This window comes from Tamandua tetradactyla, chromosome 5, assembly GCF_023851605.1.
Source record: "Tamandua tetradactyla isolate mTamTet1 chromosome 5, mTamTet1.pri, whole genome shotgun sequence".
In the NCBI taxonomy this organism is placed as follows: Eukaryota; Metazoa; Chordata; class Mammalia; order Pilosa; family Myrmecophagidae; genus Tamandua; species Tamandua tetradactyla.
In genome coordinates this window covers 110,417,735-110,433,140 of record NC_135331.1, presented here as the reverse complement: position 1 = coordinate 110,433,140, position 15,406 = coordinate 110,417,735, and the positions used below count along the sequence as shown (strand labels likewise).

Here is a 15,406-nt window from a genome sequence, read left to right as displayed (position 1 = left end):
AATTCTACATCTGTTATTGGGTAATTTAAACAGATGTGATTCACTTAGATTATCATGGAGGCAGATGGCATAGCAGAAGGAAGTTTGGAAAAGGATTTGCTGTCTTTGGATAATGACAAAACCAGCTGCTGCTGCATATTTAGGGTTTTAAAAAATAATCCACGAATCATCTAGCATTTGGTTATTATAAAATGAAGCTGAAAATCAAATTTTACCCCAGTTATATGGTATTGTGGATCATCTAGTTATCAAACAAGATACTTGGGTGGAGATGGAAGAAGGCTAGGAGTCTTTGCTCTTATAACCCTTGTTTCCTTATAATTTATTTAAATGTTTTAGATTGCAAACACATGTAAGATAGAGAAGTATATAGGAGCAAAATAACTCAAGACCTAGAGAGAAGATTGGTGTGTGATGTCTCTTTGTCAACTCCACCTGAAAATAAATCTTCCTCTAGCCTGCTGGGGCTTACCCTAGCTGTTACTTACTGTTAGGTTTCTAGATTTTACTCCTCTGACACTCTACTTTCACTTTTTTAGTTCTTTGGTTATATTAAACATTTGTTTGTTTTAATCAAGAATAGTTTTCTATTCCATGTCAGAACTGACCAGAAATGTAACCATCTCAGGTCTCTGATGAAAATCTAACTGGAGTGAATCCTGCTGCAACTACTCGTGTACTATATGATGGTGGAGTTTTTCTTGGCCCCATATTTGGAGACATGTTGGTGACTGCCAACCAGCACCCTCAGGTGAGAGTGGATGGGCCACCCAGAGTACAGGCACCGGCTTCCAGTCTAACTTAGCCCCTCAATGAATTGTGATGTGGACCAACACATTTAGCTCCCACTGGTCATTTTTCTAATCAGTAAAGCAGGGACAATTATGGCTGTCCTCTTTCTGCTGCCACAGGGAATGTAAAGTACTATGAAATATAAGTGCTTTTTAAGCACAACACCCTATTATCATAGTTATTAATGCAATTATTGGGGTGCAAAAAATAGAGAACCTCTATATTAAAATTTATTTCTGCCATCACAAAATTGCATTGGCAATTAAATGGGCTAAGTTGACTCTTTCTTCTTTAAGATGCCCTTTTTTCTTTCTTCACATCTTCCTATAATGTCATCTACTTAAAATTTGAGAAAAATTAAAAGTACGAAACCCACAAAGAACAATAAAACTCAACACCTAGCTACCCAAAAACGACTAACAATTGACGACATTTTGATATATTTATTTTGTCTCTTTGAACAAAATAAAGCATTATAGATAAAACTGAAGTGTTCTTTATCACGCCTGCCAATCCAATACCCCTCTTTTCCATAAGAAAGCACAGACATCAATATGGTGTGCATGCTTTTAATCCATTTTTATATGTAAAGTTAATTGACATATCTATTTTATCCTTCTCATCTCTAAGAATTGTTTGACTCCTACTAGAGTGTTAGTTCCAGGAAGAGGGAAAGACATCTATGTCTTCTTGGAGACCTACCCTTCTAGGACAAAATAGCCCCAAATCTGATGTCCAAATACACCTGAGTTTTTAGTTTGCTATCCTTATCATGATGGTGGAAAGAGGTGCCTGTTTTGTTGGTGTTCACCAGCAAAGAAAGGGCATTACACAACAAGTAGATACACAGTGAGCGGTTGAAAATACAGAGTGACAGGAAGTCCTTGTACAGTTTGAACTTTATTACATTTACTTCTATATGACAGGGAGAGAATTTTTCTAAGAATTTAGCTTATTTAATTGCAGAATTCTTAGGTTTCAGCATATCCACCATTATTTTAAGAAAGTTTAATGTGTTTCGAGCCATTCATTACAATTTAGGGTTTATTACAGGCACAGAAAAGAAAGAAATGAGAATAATATTAATGAAATCATTAACATATTTTACTTTGGGTAAACCACACAACCATCCTGTGAAAGCCTTGTGGATATGAAATGCATGCGTTTGTTTTCATTCTTCTGCCTTTTGTCAGGTGGTTGTGCGTGTGAACGATATACCAGCTCGTTGCTCAGGTTCCTGCTCGTTCCGGTACCTCCAAGCGTCAACCCCCCAGGTCCATTCCGTCTGGTATTCCCTCGGTACGAGCTGTGATTGGCAATCAGATGGGCATGAACCCAGACCTAGAATGATTTTCTTAGGCTGCATGTCTGATGATGGGGTAGGTAGAAGGTATCAGTTTACGAGAGGAGGTTGCATAAACGGCAGAAAGTGTATTTTTTTTTGGCCTATCTAAATGATGTGGTCATGATTTGGAAATAGAGACAAGTGGAATTTTGATGACTTAAAATGTTCTATTTATTCTCTTTGTTCCTTGTTTTGAAATATTCTTCGTTTGGGTTTTATTTTCCTTTTTTAAAAATTGAGCAGTGATCTCTCATTACTAGGTTGAGAAAATTTCAGATGAGGGCTGTGTATTCAATAGTAACTGCAGACATCGAATGTTTGAACCAGCATCCACATCTCTGAATGGTTAGGAGGGGAAACTGAGAGGGAATACACATTTGCTGTTAGAGAAGGGCCTCTTATGGAAGTGATATGATCGAGAGTTGCTTTTGATTTTAAAATTTCTTTCCTCCTTTAAGATGGTGACACCAACCTACTGGTTTATATTACGGGAACTGGTTTCTCTGCTGACTCTCAGGCCTTGCAGCTTACAGTGAGCCAAACGCCTTGCAAAGTTATTTTCTCAAACCAAACGTATGTGGTCTGTCAGACGGATTTGCTACCAGTTGGGATGCATCGGATCTTGATGTTGGTGATACCTTCTGGTCTTGCCATCAGTGCCAGTGGAGAAGGCCTCTTCTTAAATGTGGAGCCCAGACTGGATGCCGTGGAGCCTTCTAGAGCTGCTGAGATCGGTAATCAGGGGAAGTCACCACATTCCATCTGGCACCCTGGAGCCAGCCTTCTGGACATGAGCAGGAATCTAGTCTTGCCATGTGACAGAATTACATTTCCACCATGACTAACTGTTTTCTGCCATCAGTCTTTCTTCTAACAAGCAATAGACATTTGGATCCTTAAATGAACTCACTTGCCATATAAAGGGTCTTAGTTTGGTTGGAGGTGTCAGGCACTGAGTCAGTGGGACTATTTCGTCTAGTGGAAACAATGTTGGGTATGGGTTAGGGCATGCGCTTACATTTTAGTCCTATCATAAGTCAGAGGTGTGACCTTAGGAGTTTCAGTTACTTCTGTGGGACTCAGTTTCCTAATAACAGTGCTGACGGTGATGGGATCAATGACTGAGCACCTCTTCTAAGTTAGTCACTTACATACTTTATCTTTAGATGCTTACAACTCTCCAAGAGATGGAGTTATTATCCACAGTTTTCAGAGGAGGTAATGGTGGTTTTAAGAGGTGAGTGACTTGCCCAAGTCTTCAAAAAGAAAAGATGGGGCGCTTGGATGCAAACTCAGGGGTGTGTGACACCTACGCTCCTGCTTACAACAAAAATGTAATCTCTCACAGTTCTGGCTGCAGGTTCAAAATCAAGATGTCAGCAGGGCCTTTCTCCCTCTGATGGCTTTAGGGGTACTCCTTCCTTGCTTGTTCCTAACTTCTGGTGGTGCCTGGCAACCCTTGACATTCCTTGCTTTTGCTGCATCACTCCAATTTCTGCCTTCACCTGGCTGTCTATCCTCAGCATATGTCTGTCTCCAAATCTCCAACTTTTTAGAAGGACATCAGTAATTGGAATTAGTACTCACTCTAATCCAGTATGACCTCATCTTAACTTTACATCTGTAAAAACCCTATTTACACAGAAGGTCACATTCACAGGTGTAGGATAAGGACTTGAACGTATCTTTTTTTGGTTGACACAATTCAACACACTACAGCTACTTTGAGCTTTACGCATACTGAGTGTTTAACAAACGCTTGGTAATTAATAGTCATTTGGCTACTTGACTGGCATGGAAAGCTTCCCCTGGTAGAGTGATAGGGATACAAAGGGCAGTGGTTTTTGTCAACATTTAGCCCCATGAATTGCTAGGGAAAACAAGGGATCTCTTCATGACTTGCTACTTTCTGAGGGACACAACCAGTTAAAAATATGTTACAAGAATCAAACACAGGAATGCTTATGTTTGCTCAAGTATACTTTATAAAGCATAAGACTTCTTTCCTTAATGCCTTTTTTGCTGGTCATGTTTATTCTGATAGTCAGAGACTTGCAGCTTAGAACATTTTTTAAAAGAAGTATGTCCTGGGCACAAACCCATTGCCCAAAGGAATGTCTTGTTTTTGGCTTTAGTTGACCTAGAAAAGTGAATTAAGAGGCCCAGCCCACCTGGTTTCTGTACCTGAGACAGAGCAAGCAACACCTGCTCTTATTTCTTACTGATTTAAGGAAGGAGCCAGATAATACATGGTGCTCAGAGTGGGAAATCACAGTCTGTATTGACTCAGTACTTAGTGGTTTGTTTTCAGGGCCATATAATAGTCTTCTAGCAGAATAATTAAGGGCTTTGATCTTCTAGTAAAATTACCCTGCAGTTCAGGCCGCACGAACCTTCTTTAATTTCACCCCTTCTTTATAGATCCTTTAAGGGCAGGCAGGTGACTGGGTCATCTTTGTATTTCCTATATAGAGTGCCACAGGTAGGGTGGCCAATTATCCCAGTTTTCCCACAAATGTGGGGGTTCCAACAGTGAAGGACTTTCCATTTTAAAATGGACACAGCCATGGGATCTGGAATTTAGGGATTTCCTGGGATGTGGGACTTCAAGTAGTTATAATTGGGAAAGTCTCAGGCAAACCAGGATGCGTAGGCCACACTGTCAGGACCAGCTGTACAGTAAATATGTAGTGAAGGGATTCAAGAGTCTGGGGGGATTGTACATCGTCCTTCTATATTTTAGTATAAGGTGAAGACCCAGGTGTCAGGTGGGTGCAAATGAACCTTTAGTAAAATTCAGGGGAAAGGGAGGGAGAGAGGAGAGGCTCTAGCTGCAGATTTCATTGTTGCTAGATTTAAGCTTTCCTATTTAATCCTTCCTCTGCCCTACCACCTACCAATTATCAGCCAGAAACCAATCAATCAATTAATACTGATTGAGCTGCCCTGAGCTGAAAACCTTGCTACACAAAGTGTGAGCCTGGACCAGCAGCATTGGCATTCCCTGGGAGCCTGTCAGAAATGCGGAGTCTTAGGCCCCACCTCAGACCTCACGAGTCAGATTTTATCATGATCCTCAGATAATTTCTATGCATGATATAGTCTGAAACACACTATAGGGGATTTAAAGAGAACCAAGTCAAGGTCTACCACCAAGGAATTTACAGAATAATTGAGTATGTAATGAGTACATATGATAATGTGGTCAAAAGGGCTTTTGAGGAAAATCTTGGCTTGACTTTGCATGCTTTCTTGACCCACTTATGGGCTGAGACAGGGTGGCTAGTGCTGCTGGGGAACACAATAAATAAAAGCAAAGTACCTGCCCTTGTGGAGGAGGTGGTAAGTGTGTCAGAGAAAATAAAGCCGGAGAAGGGGCTGGCGAACGACAGAGGTGATGGGTGTGATTGTCAGGGTAGAGTTTTCCCACATCTAGGCATTGGGGAAAAGACATGGATGAAGTGAATGAATGAGCCCTGGGAAAATCTTGGGGAAGAGAGTTCAATGGAGAGGGAACATGAACATTAAGGCTCAAATCAAAATGGGCTTGGCTTATTCTAAGAACTCCAAGGTGGCTTCTGTGGCTGGAATAGTTGGAACAAGAGGAGAGGGATAGGAGATGATCAGACAGATCATATAATCCATGGGTCATGAAAGGATGTTGGATGTTATTTTGGGGGCCATTGGAGAAGTGACATAATTTGACAGGTTGCTGTGTAAGAATACACTGCAGGGAGGCAAAGATCAAAGCAAGGTGATCAGTTAAGATGTTACCATAGTTATTCAGAGGAGATAGGATGGTGGCTTAATAAAGGCAATATATGTGGGGAAATATACACAGCTGCCCTTTTCTCTTTTCCACCCCATATCTTGTATTATTTTTAAAGAATTTTTTAAAAATTGAGCTATAATTCAGATACAATAAAATTTACCCTTTTAAAGTGTACAATTCAGTGATTTTTAGCATTTCATAAAGTTTTACAAACTTAGCACTATCTAATTTTAGAACTCCCAGAAGAAATCTTATACCCATTAGTAGTTAGTCACTCCCCATTGCTTCCTCCCCACAGCACCTGGAAACCACTGATCTATTCTCCATCTCTATGGAGTTCCTTATTCTGGACATTTCTTATAAATGAAATAATATAATAAATGGTCTTTTACATCTGGCTTCTCTTACTTACCGTAATATTTTCAAGGTTCATCCATGTTGCAGTATGTATCAGAACCTCATTCTTTTTTGTTTTTGTTTTTTTATGCTATATGGTGGGATCACATCTCATTTTTTCTCCATGTAAGTATCCCATTATTGCAGCAGCATTTGTTGAATTTTTGTTTGTTTGTTTGTTTGTTTTGGGAAATGCATGGTCCTAGAATCGAACCTGGGTCTCCACGTGGCAGGTGAGAATTCTACCACTGAACTATCCTTGCACCCCCCTCATTTTTTATGGCCAAATAATATTCCATTGCATGAATATACTGCATTTTGTTTGCCAATTCTTCCATTGATTGACATTTGGGCAGTTCCTACTTTTTAGCAATTGTGAATATTCCTTCTATAAACATTTGTGTACAAGTTTTTATTTGGACATGTGTCAATTCTCTTGGAACTGATTGGCTGTGTGGTAACTGTGTATTTAAGCTTCTGAGGAACTTCGTTTCCCAAATTGTTAAACCATTTTACATTTCCACCAGTAACATAACCGGGTTCCAATTTCTCCACATTCTGCCAATACCTGTTATTATCTCTCTTTTTGATTTTAGTCACCTTCGTGGGTGTGAAGTGGTATCGCATTGTAATTTTTTTTCTTACTCTTCACTTTTATTTTTCAAAAGTCATCATTGTGTTTTGATTTGTATTTCACTAATAACTAATGGTGTGGGGCATCTTCCTTGTGCTGGTTGGCCACTTGTTTATCTTCTTTGAAGAAATGTCTAATCAGATCCTTTCTCATTTTAAAACCTAGGTTGTCTTTTTATTGTTAGGTTTTAGGAGAGTTCTATATGCTCTTGATATTAGAATCTTATCAGATGCATGATTTGAAAATATTTTCTCCCATTCTGTGGGTTTTATTTTCTATTTCTTTATAGTATCCTTGGAACCTCCCCACTTTTAACCTTGATGAAGTCCAATTTATCTATTTTTTTTCTTTTGTTGCTTGTGCTTTTAGTTATCATATCTAGAAACCATTGTCTAATCCAATGTTATGAAGATATACATCTGTGTTTTCTTCTAAGAGTTTTATAGTTTTAGCTCTTACATTTGAGTCTTTGATCCATTTTGAGTTAACTTTTATATAGTAGAGGTAGGGGGTCCAACTTCATTCTTTTGCCTATGGATAGAGTGCTGTCCCAGCACCATTTCTTTACCCGTACTGAATTGTCTTGTTACATAGATTACATTTTAATTAAAATACTTTCTCTGACAGAAGACTTCCTATACTCTTATTTTTGAATTTTGTATAGCTATTCTTATTGTTTTTCTTTGAACTTTAGAATTAACTTGTCTGCTTTAAATTAAAAATTGTGTCTGGGGTGGGTCATGGTGGCTCACTGGCAGAGTTCTCGCCTGCCATGCCAGAGACCCAGGTTCAATTCCCGGTGCCTGCCCATGACAAAAAAAAAAAAAAAAAAAAAAAAATGGTGTCTGTATTTTTATAGGAATTGTGTTAACACTTTAATTTAGAAATATTTTATTAAGTTTTCTCTTGAGTTCCTCAGTGGCATTTCAAAATTTACATCAACTGTCTTCATATTCTTACATTTTTCTTCTCAAGATTGTTTCCTGATTTATAAGTTTTATGTTGCTAATGTAATGGGGATCTTTTCTTCTATATTATTCTCTAACTTGGAAGTCTATTGTAGTCTTGCCATGACTCTTCAGGGTATTATTCTACCCAGCCACGTACTCCCCAGAGGTCTTCGTCAGGTTGAGTGAGTTCCCCTTTCTTACCCTGACACGCTGGGAAGATGACCCTGCTCATTCCCAACCACCAGGAGGCGCAGTGCTCTACTGGGGGCCTCACTGCCTCTCTTATTTCTCCTTCTAGGGAGACGGCAGATCAGAATCATCTTCCTTGTCGATAATAAGGAGGATTTTCTGTTAAGCAGCCATACCACAGGTTGCTCCTGTAAATGGGAGGTGGCTGGAGTCCTCTCTCTTCTTACTGAGGTCTGCAGTGAGGAGTAAGAGGTTTCTGTAGCTGCTCATCATGATAGCAGTGGGTTGTGACGTCGGTCATTATGGGGCTAGAGCCTGATATGTGTAGTATCAAATCCCAAATCCAGAATCCCCCAGCCAAGGCTAAGGGATAGTAGCATAAAGACCCGCTTTTACATGGCAGAACAAACTGGGGCCCTCACTCTTGCTACCATGATACAATCTTGTACTTGGATTCTTAGGAAAAGAGTTAAGTTTCATAGGCTTGGCAGGGATGGTATTTAAGACTCAAGGGTAGGAAGAGCTTTCAGAAGCCATGTACTTTACTTCTATGACTCGTGGCAATATTGTACCTCTTTGTTTCATTCTTAAATATCTCCAGAAATGCATTACTATTTCTTTCTGACCTCTAGTCCCCATTTCTCCCTTATTATAGGTAGTTTATATTTTTGACATCAGTCTTTTCTGCAGTATGAACATTGCCTTGTGTTTTAACAAATTAAGAAGCTTCAATTTTGGTTTCATTTTACTTCTCTTGTGGATTATTAATTTTCTATTTGCCCATGTGGTTTTTTCTTTTATAGGAGGGATCTGGTCCACCATCCGAGGCTCTGGTTTAGAGAATGTTAGCCTGGTGTTATTTGGTTCTCAGTCTTGTGCCATCAATGTTACTGCAAGCAATTCTCGAAGAATTCAATGTAAAGTTCCATCCAGGGTAAGTGGAATCCTTTGGCATCTCCTTCTCTTTGGGTGGGTTATAATTACTAATGTTGAGTAAAAGGTTTTGAGTGAATCACTTCTTGTAATTAAACCAACTGACAAAACCTTCTTATCATGAGAGTATTGTTATTTAGCTTATATTGCCCCTCTTGCTATGAAGTGGGAAACTGGCCCCACCAATGGGGCTTTTAATCAAGATCAGTTAATTCCTTGAAAAAGAAGATAAACAGGTAGCCTGAGTCCACATTCTCAGCAAGTGCTAGTACCACAGTATAAATAAATGTATCTAATGCATGTTCTGGATGAAGGTTTGCAAAATTCACATAATTGTAATCTCACTTCTCTCTTAAACAAATGGACAAACAAGCAACAAGTTACTTACTTTTCACCAGCAATTTTTTTTTTTTTATGTGGTAGGGATATGAATGGTAGAACTGAGACTTCTGGAATGTCTGGTTACTATGAAATATCTTCCTCTTTGTTCCCTTATTGCTTTCTTTTTCCCTCAAAAATATGTCCCTGGGCGGGCCGCGGTGGCTCAGCGGGCAAAGTGCTTGCCTGCTATGCCGGAGGACCTCGGTTCGATTCCCGGCCCCAGCCCATGTAACAAAAAACGGAAAAACAAAATACAATAAAACAAGAAAATGTTTAAAGATGTTTCCCTTTCTTCCTTCCTTCCTTCCTTCTATCCTTCCTTTCTTCTCTCTGTCTTTCCTTTAAAAAAAAAAAAAAAAAAAAAAAAATATGTCCCTGAAATCTTCCATTCCTCTTCAGTTCATGCCATGTCATGGCCTATAGTAAGGAAATTAAGTCCATAGTCTTCTCTCATGTTCTGGTCTCACAACTGCAGATGAACTTTCTAATGGGAATTGAATTTAATGTTATTAATATTCCTAGTACACCCATGACCAGGCAGGAGACCTTGTCTTGAATTAAAAAAAAAACTTTATTTTTAGAGCAGTTTTAAGTTTATAGAAAAATTGCACAGATGGTACAGAGAATTCCCATATACCATCCCCCTCCATGTATTGCCCCTATTATTAACATCAAGCATTAGTGTGGCACATTTGTTACAATTAATGAACCACTATTGATACATTATTAGTAACTAAAGTCTATAGTTTAAATTAGGGTTCACTGTTGTACAGTTCTATGGGTTTTGACAAATGGATAATGATGTACTGTACCCATTATTACAGTATCAAACAGTATAGTTTCACTGCGCTAAAAATGTCCTGAGTTCTACCTATTCATCCCCCCATCCTCCCTTCTGAACTCTTGGAAACCACCAATCTTTCTACTATCTCTATAACTTTACCAAAATATCATATAATTGGATTCATACAGTATATATAACCACTTCAGACTGGCTTCTTCTACTTAGCAATATGCTTTTAAGATTACCCCATGCATTTCTGTGGCTTGATAACTCATTTCTTTTTACTACTAAATAATATTCCATAGTATGATGTACCACTGTTCATTTAATTCCATAATATGATGTACCACAGTTCTCATTTGGAGCAGTTATGAGTAAAGATTCTATAAACACTTGTGTACAGGTTTTGTGTGCACATAAATATTCAATTCCAGTGGGTAAATACCTAGAAGTGCAATTGCTGGATCATAAGGTAAGCCTATGTTTCATTTTGTAAGATTCTACAAAGTGTATTCCAAAGTGGTTGCACCATTTTCTATTTCCATCAACAAAGAATAACAGATCCTGTTCTCCCCATCTCTTTGCATTTTCAGGTCTTGGCTATGGACTCTATATGGCCACATCTTCTGTTTTTCTCTATCTTTGGGAGACAGAATGGTGTAGTGTTAAAAGCATAAACTAGCTCCACTATTTACAAATTATGATGAGGAAATTACTTAACTTTACTGTTTCTCAGTTTCTTCATTTTAAAATGGAATTAATAGCACTACTTACCTTGTAGAGTTATTAAGAAGATTAAATAATTGTATTAGATAATATTTGCTAATGACTTAGAATAGTGCCTAATATTATTGTGTTAAATGAATAAAAATTATGTTTTCCTACTTATCCATCATCTCACTTTCAACTGAAAGTCATATATAAAAACTTAACAGGACTTCTTAGTATAGGAGCCAATAATCCATAGATTATTAAGGCCTATAATGGTTAGGTTCTAGTGTCAACTTGGCCAGGAGATGATGCCCAGTTGACTGGTCAAGCAAGCCCTGGCCTGACCACTGCTACAAGGATATTTCATGGCTGGTTGATAAACCAGAAGGCTAGTGTATTAAGTCATCAGACAGTTGATTGTCTCTGTGGCTGATTGCATCTGTGATAAACAAAGGTGTGCCTCTTACCAACAAGATAATCCAATCAGCTGAAGACGTTACTGGAGGAGAGAGACTTTTGGCTGTTTCTTCAGCCAGCACGCCTCTCCTGCAGAGTCATCCAGACCCTTCATTGGAGCTGCCAGCTTCACAGCCTGCCCTGAGGGTTCTGGATTTTTTCATTCCCACAGTTGCATGAGACACCTTTTAAATCTCATATTTATGGATATCTCCTGTTGGTTCTATTTCTCAAGAGAACCCTGACTAATATATGGGTCTTTGAAAAGTCATGTTTATCTTCTCAAGATCCCCAAGAGATGTCTGACTACTGAACAAATAAAGATCCCCTGGGAGGGAAGGTTTAAACATTCCTCGATCACTGGTCCCACATTAATTTTTACCTCATTTAGTTCCTTAAATGGTATGAAAAGTTAGCATTTGTATGTGAACTGCATGCTATTCCATACATGACTGTACTATTAATTCACTACTTCCTATTATTGGACATTTAGATAATTCACAAATTTTCACAATCATTTCACAGAACAATGATTTGACCATCCTAGTAACCATTGGTTTTGGGAACATTTATTTTCTCAGGACAAGTTTATCTAAATTCTAAAGGTTATGATGTATAGTATCCAGTTGTCTGAAAATCTTTGTCAATTTATGCCACCAACATGTGTGAGTGTCTGGTTTCTGGCACTTGACCAACACTGGATATTATTTTATATATACATATTTTTCACCATTTTAATGGGTAAAATTTATGCTGTTAGGATTTCTTATATTAGAGAGGTTGTACATTAAATAAAACAAACTTTTAATTTTGATCAAAGTAATACATACAAACAGGGAAATAGTAAAATAAGCATGCTGCCCCATCCATTTTCTCCCTTTCTTGAATCTTTTAATTCTTTTGAATATAGTTATTATATCATCTTTTAATTAAATCAATAATCTGCATTTACACTATCGTAATGATCTAAATGATGCTGACAGAGCCAGGTTGATTTCCTTTTCTTATAGTTCTTTGTTTTTTTTCTAGTGTTCCAAATTTTTTTCTTAAAATGACTTTTTTATAAATAACCTTCATCTTTTAAAAACATTCTATTGTACCAGTTACTGTTTTTCCTTGAATCTCTCTGCTCTCCTGGTCCAGTCTCTCCTGTGGCTGTTCTCTAGGCTTCTTCCACAGATTTCATCCTAGTACCATCAATAGCACTCTGCCTATTCTCCAGGGTAGAATGACTTTTTCTCGAAGTTCATATCTTCTTATCTTTGGTTGCTCCCTTGTTTTCTGAGGTCATTGCCTTAAGAAACATCTTAAGAAAGAATATGTAGAGAGAAATCTTTAAGTACTTACATATCTGAAAGTATTCTCACACTTGATAGATAGTTTAGTTAGGCATAAATATTTATTTGAAATCACCGTATTTTATAGGTCGTGATTAAATATTGGCAGCTTAATATGGTTGAAACTGTAGATGAAAAATAATTTTTTTCTCAGATTTTTTAAAGCATATTTTGTTTGTCTAGCATCCTCAATATGTTGAGGTTCAATGTAATTTGATTTTCAGTCCTTTGTAGATAATTTGCTGCTTGCTCTGTTAGGAACTTCTAATCTGACAATGGCACACTTTGACAGGAATCTTCTTTTATTTAATAAGCTGACCATTATATGGACTCTTAACCTGGTGACTCATGTTCTTCAGCTCTGAACTCTCCTCTCCTTTCCCTTCTCTTCCCTTTCTTTTTCTTTCCCTTCCCTTTTTGCCAATTTACTCCATCCTCAGTTTCTCTGCTTTTCCTCCTGGAACTCCTATTTGTTAGATATCAGATCTAACATAAGAAATAAGAAACCTTATTTCTCTTACCTTTTCCTTTATCCTTTCAATCATTTTGTCACTTTGCTTTATTTTATAGAAGACTTCTTCAACTTTATCTTTAATAGACTTCTATTAAATTTCATTTTGGCAATGATATTTTTAATTGCCAAGAGTTCATTTTTATTCCAACTGCCCCTATTTTATTCATGCAATATCTTCTTTAACTTCTTTAATTAGTTTTTTTTTTCTCAGTTGACTTCCTTTCTCTATATTACCTCAGTGTCTTCCTGAGTTACATTTTTATTATTCCTGCCTTCTCCTATGCTGGATGATTTAATGTTTAAAAGAGAGGGACTTTAAGGGTGGCTACAGCTCAAATTATTGCCATCAGAAAACATGGTCCTGTATAGTCAGACCCACCTGATCCTGCATCAAACAGAGAAACAAATGTCTTTGCTTTAGTGAGAAGGTGAGTTTATTGAAGATGCATCATCAAGGAATTGGAGGAAAACCCAAATCTTTTCAAGACCGATTCAGAATGGCAAAGGTTGTTTGGACTTTTATAACCCAAACAGATAAAGAAATGGCAAAGGTCCAGAAGATGGCAGAAAAAAATTAAAAACTAAGCAAAAGTCACAGGATTCATTAAAATAGAGTAATGGTCACTTGTTTCATTTTGTTTGGTCAACATATCCTGTTATCTGGTGGGCCCTTCCTTCTTTGTTGATGATTCAGGACTTTGATCTGTCCTTCAAAAGGAGGAAGGTGCTGATATTAGTTCATATGACATTTCCCTCCTGCACACAGAGCAAGGGAGGGTTTCTGGGGCGAGAATAAATTTTTTTGCTATTGAGATTCCACCGACAGCAAACTGTTTGAACAAGGGCTCTGTATGCTTAAAATAACTTTATGATTGCATGAGTGAAGAGATTATACTAAACATTTTTTTGTGTTCGTCTTTGTTTTTCTGGCTACTGAAGACTATACTAAGCATTCCTATCTATCCAGCTGTCAAGGTCAGTGGACATAGGTGAGTCTTGTGGACCACTGGACTTTCATTTAGGGAGACTGACTGAGCAAAGGGCTTGCTGCAAATTTGGAGACATTCAAATGCTATTCAGTCTCTCTGTGGACATCTCCAAACTCACCCCTTGTAGTAGATACCTAGCTGCTGGCCTTCTGTATATATCAAAGGTGGGGATGGAGGTGTGGATCATTTTTTCATGTAATATTCCTGACTTCAGTTCTATATTTGCCTTCATTTTCCCCACAGACTTGGCATCATACCTCTATGGTGTTCTGTAGGACAGATGATTTCTTTTTGCCTTGAAGGCTGAAACTCTCTCTATCCTGTTATATCAGCTACTACGTTTCCAACTATTTTCCGTTTCTTAAAATTGGGTTAAAATCTTCTATCTGCAATTGGCTCCACTCCTGTTGTTCACATTGTTGTGAAATAGAAGTCTTTTTTTCTTCACCATAATTTTGGTGGGTCTTCAGAAGAAGAGAAGAAAAACTTATGTATCTAATCCTCCACCTTGAATCAGAAATCTGGATAATTTTTTCAAATGTTTATTGAATATTTGTAGCCTGTCTTTTGTGAGTTACTAGTCCAGTGTGTGCCCATTTCCGATGCCCCCTCATCCATTGGAGTAGTTGTCTCTTTCTTATAGATTTGCAAAATCTTTTTTGTATTAAATACAATAATCATTTGTCCTATAATTCTTGTATTTTCATACCAGTTTGTTGTATTTTTCAGTGCATAGTGTATTTTGCTATAGCATCCCTTCAGTAAATCATATTCAGAGGAGAAGAGGAAAGTGGATTTTGAACAGGCACATTTTTATCAGATAAAACATAAGGAACTTAGTGATGATAGAGAACAGGGAAGTGGAGTATCTTGTGAGGGAGGGGGAGAGACCAAAGCTGATTCCAGGCCAGAATGCAGTGGGTTAAAAACCGGATGGTAAGAGGGAATTGAAGAAAATGGGTGCAGACCACTTTACAGAAGAGAAGTTTGGATGATAGAGAGAAATGGATGCTGGGTAGAAGTGACTACAGGCAAAGAGGAAATTTATACAGGATGAGAGTGATATTTAGGAACTTAAGTGTGATGTTGTTTAGGAACTCATATACTGGTGCATTGGGCAGTCCTGCAAAACTTTTTTCTTAATTTAAATGTTTCAAATTCATTTATTCTTGTTTACACACTCCAAGGTTTGGACTGGTGGAAGAGCATGCAGATCGGAAGGA

At 37.8% G+C, this 15,406-nt stretch overlaps 1 protein-coding gene across 1 annotated transcript in view; it reads left to right on the top strand.

Annotated features, from left to right (window-relative positions):
- Positions 1-15,406, top strand: part of PKHD1 (PKHD1 ciliary IPT domain containing fibrocystin/polyductin) — a 499,663-nt gene that overhangs the window by 54,044 nt on the left and 430,213 nt on the right. Inside the window, 4 exon segments of the mRNA XM_077162050.1 lie at positions 629-751; positions 1,986-2,091; positions 2,596-2,871; positions 8,882-9,012. Of these exon segments, the coding sequence (XP_077018165.1) occupies positions 629-751; positions 1,986-2,091; positions 2,596-2,871; positions 8,882-9,012 (636 nt within the window).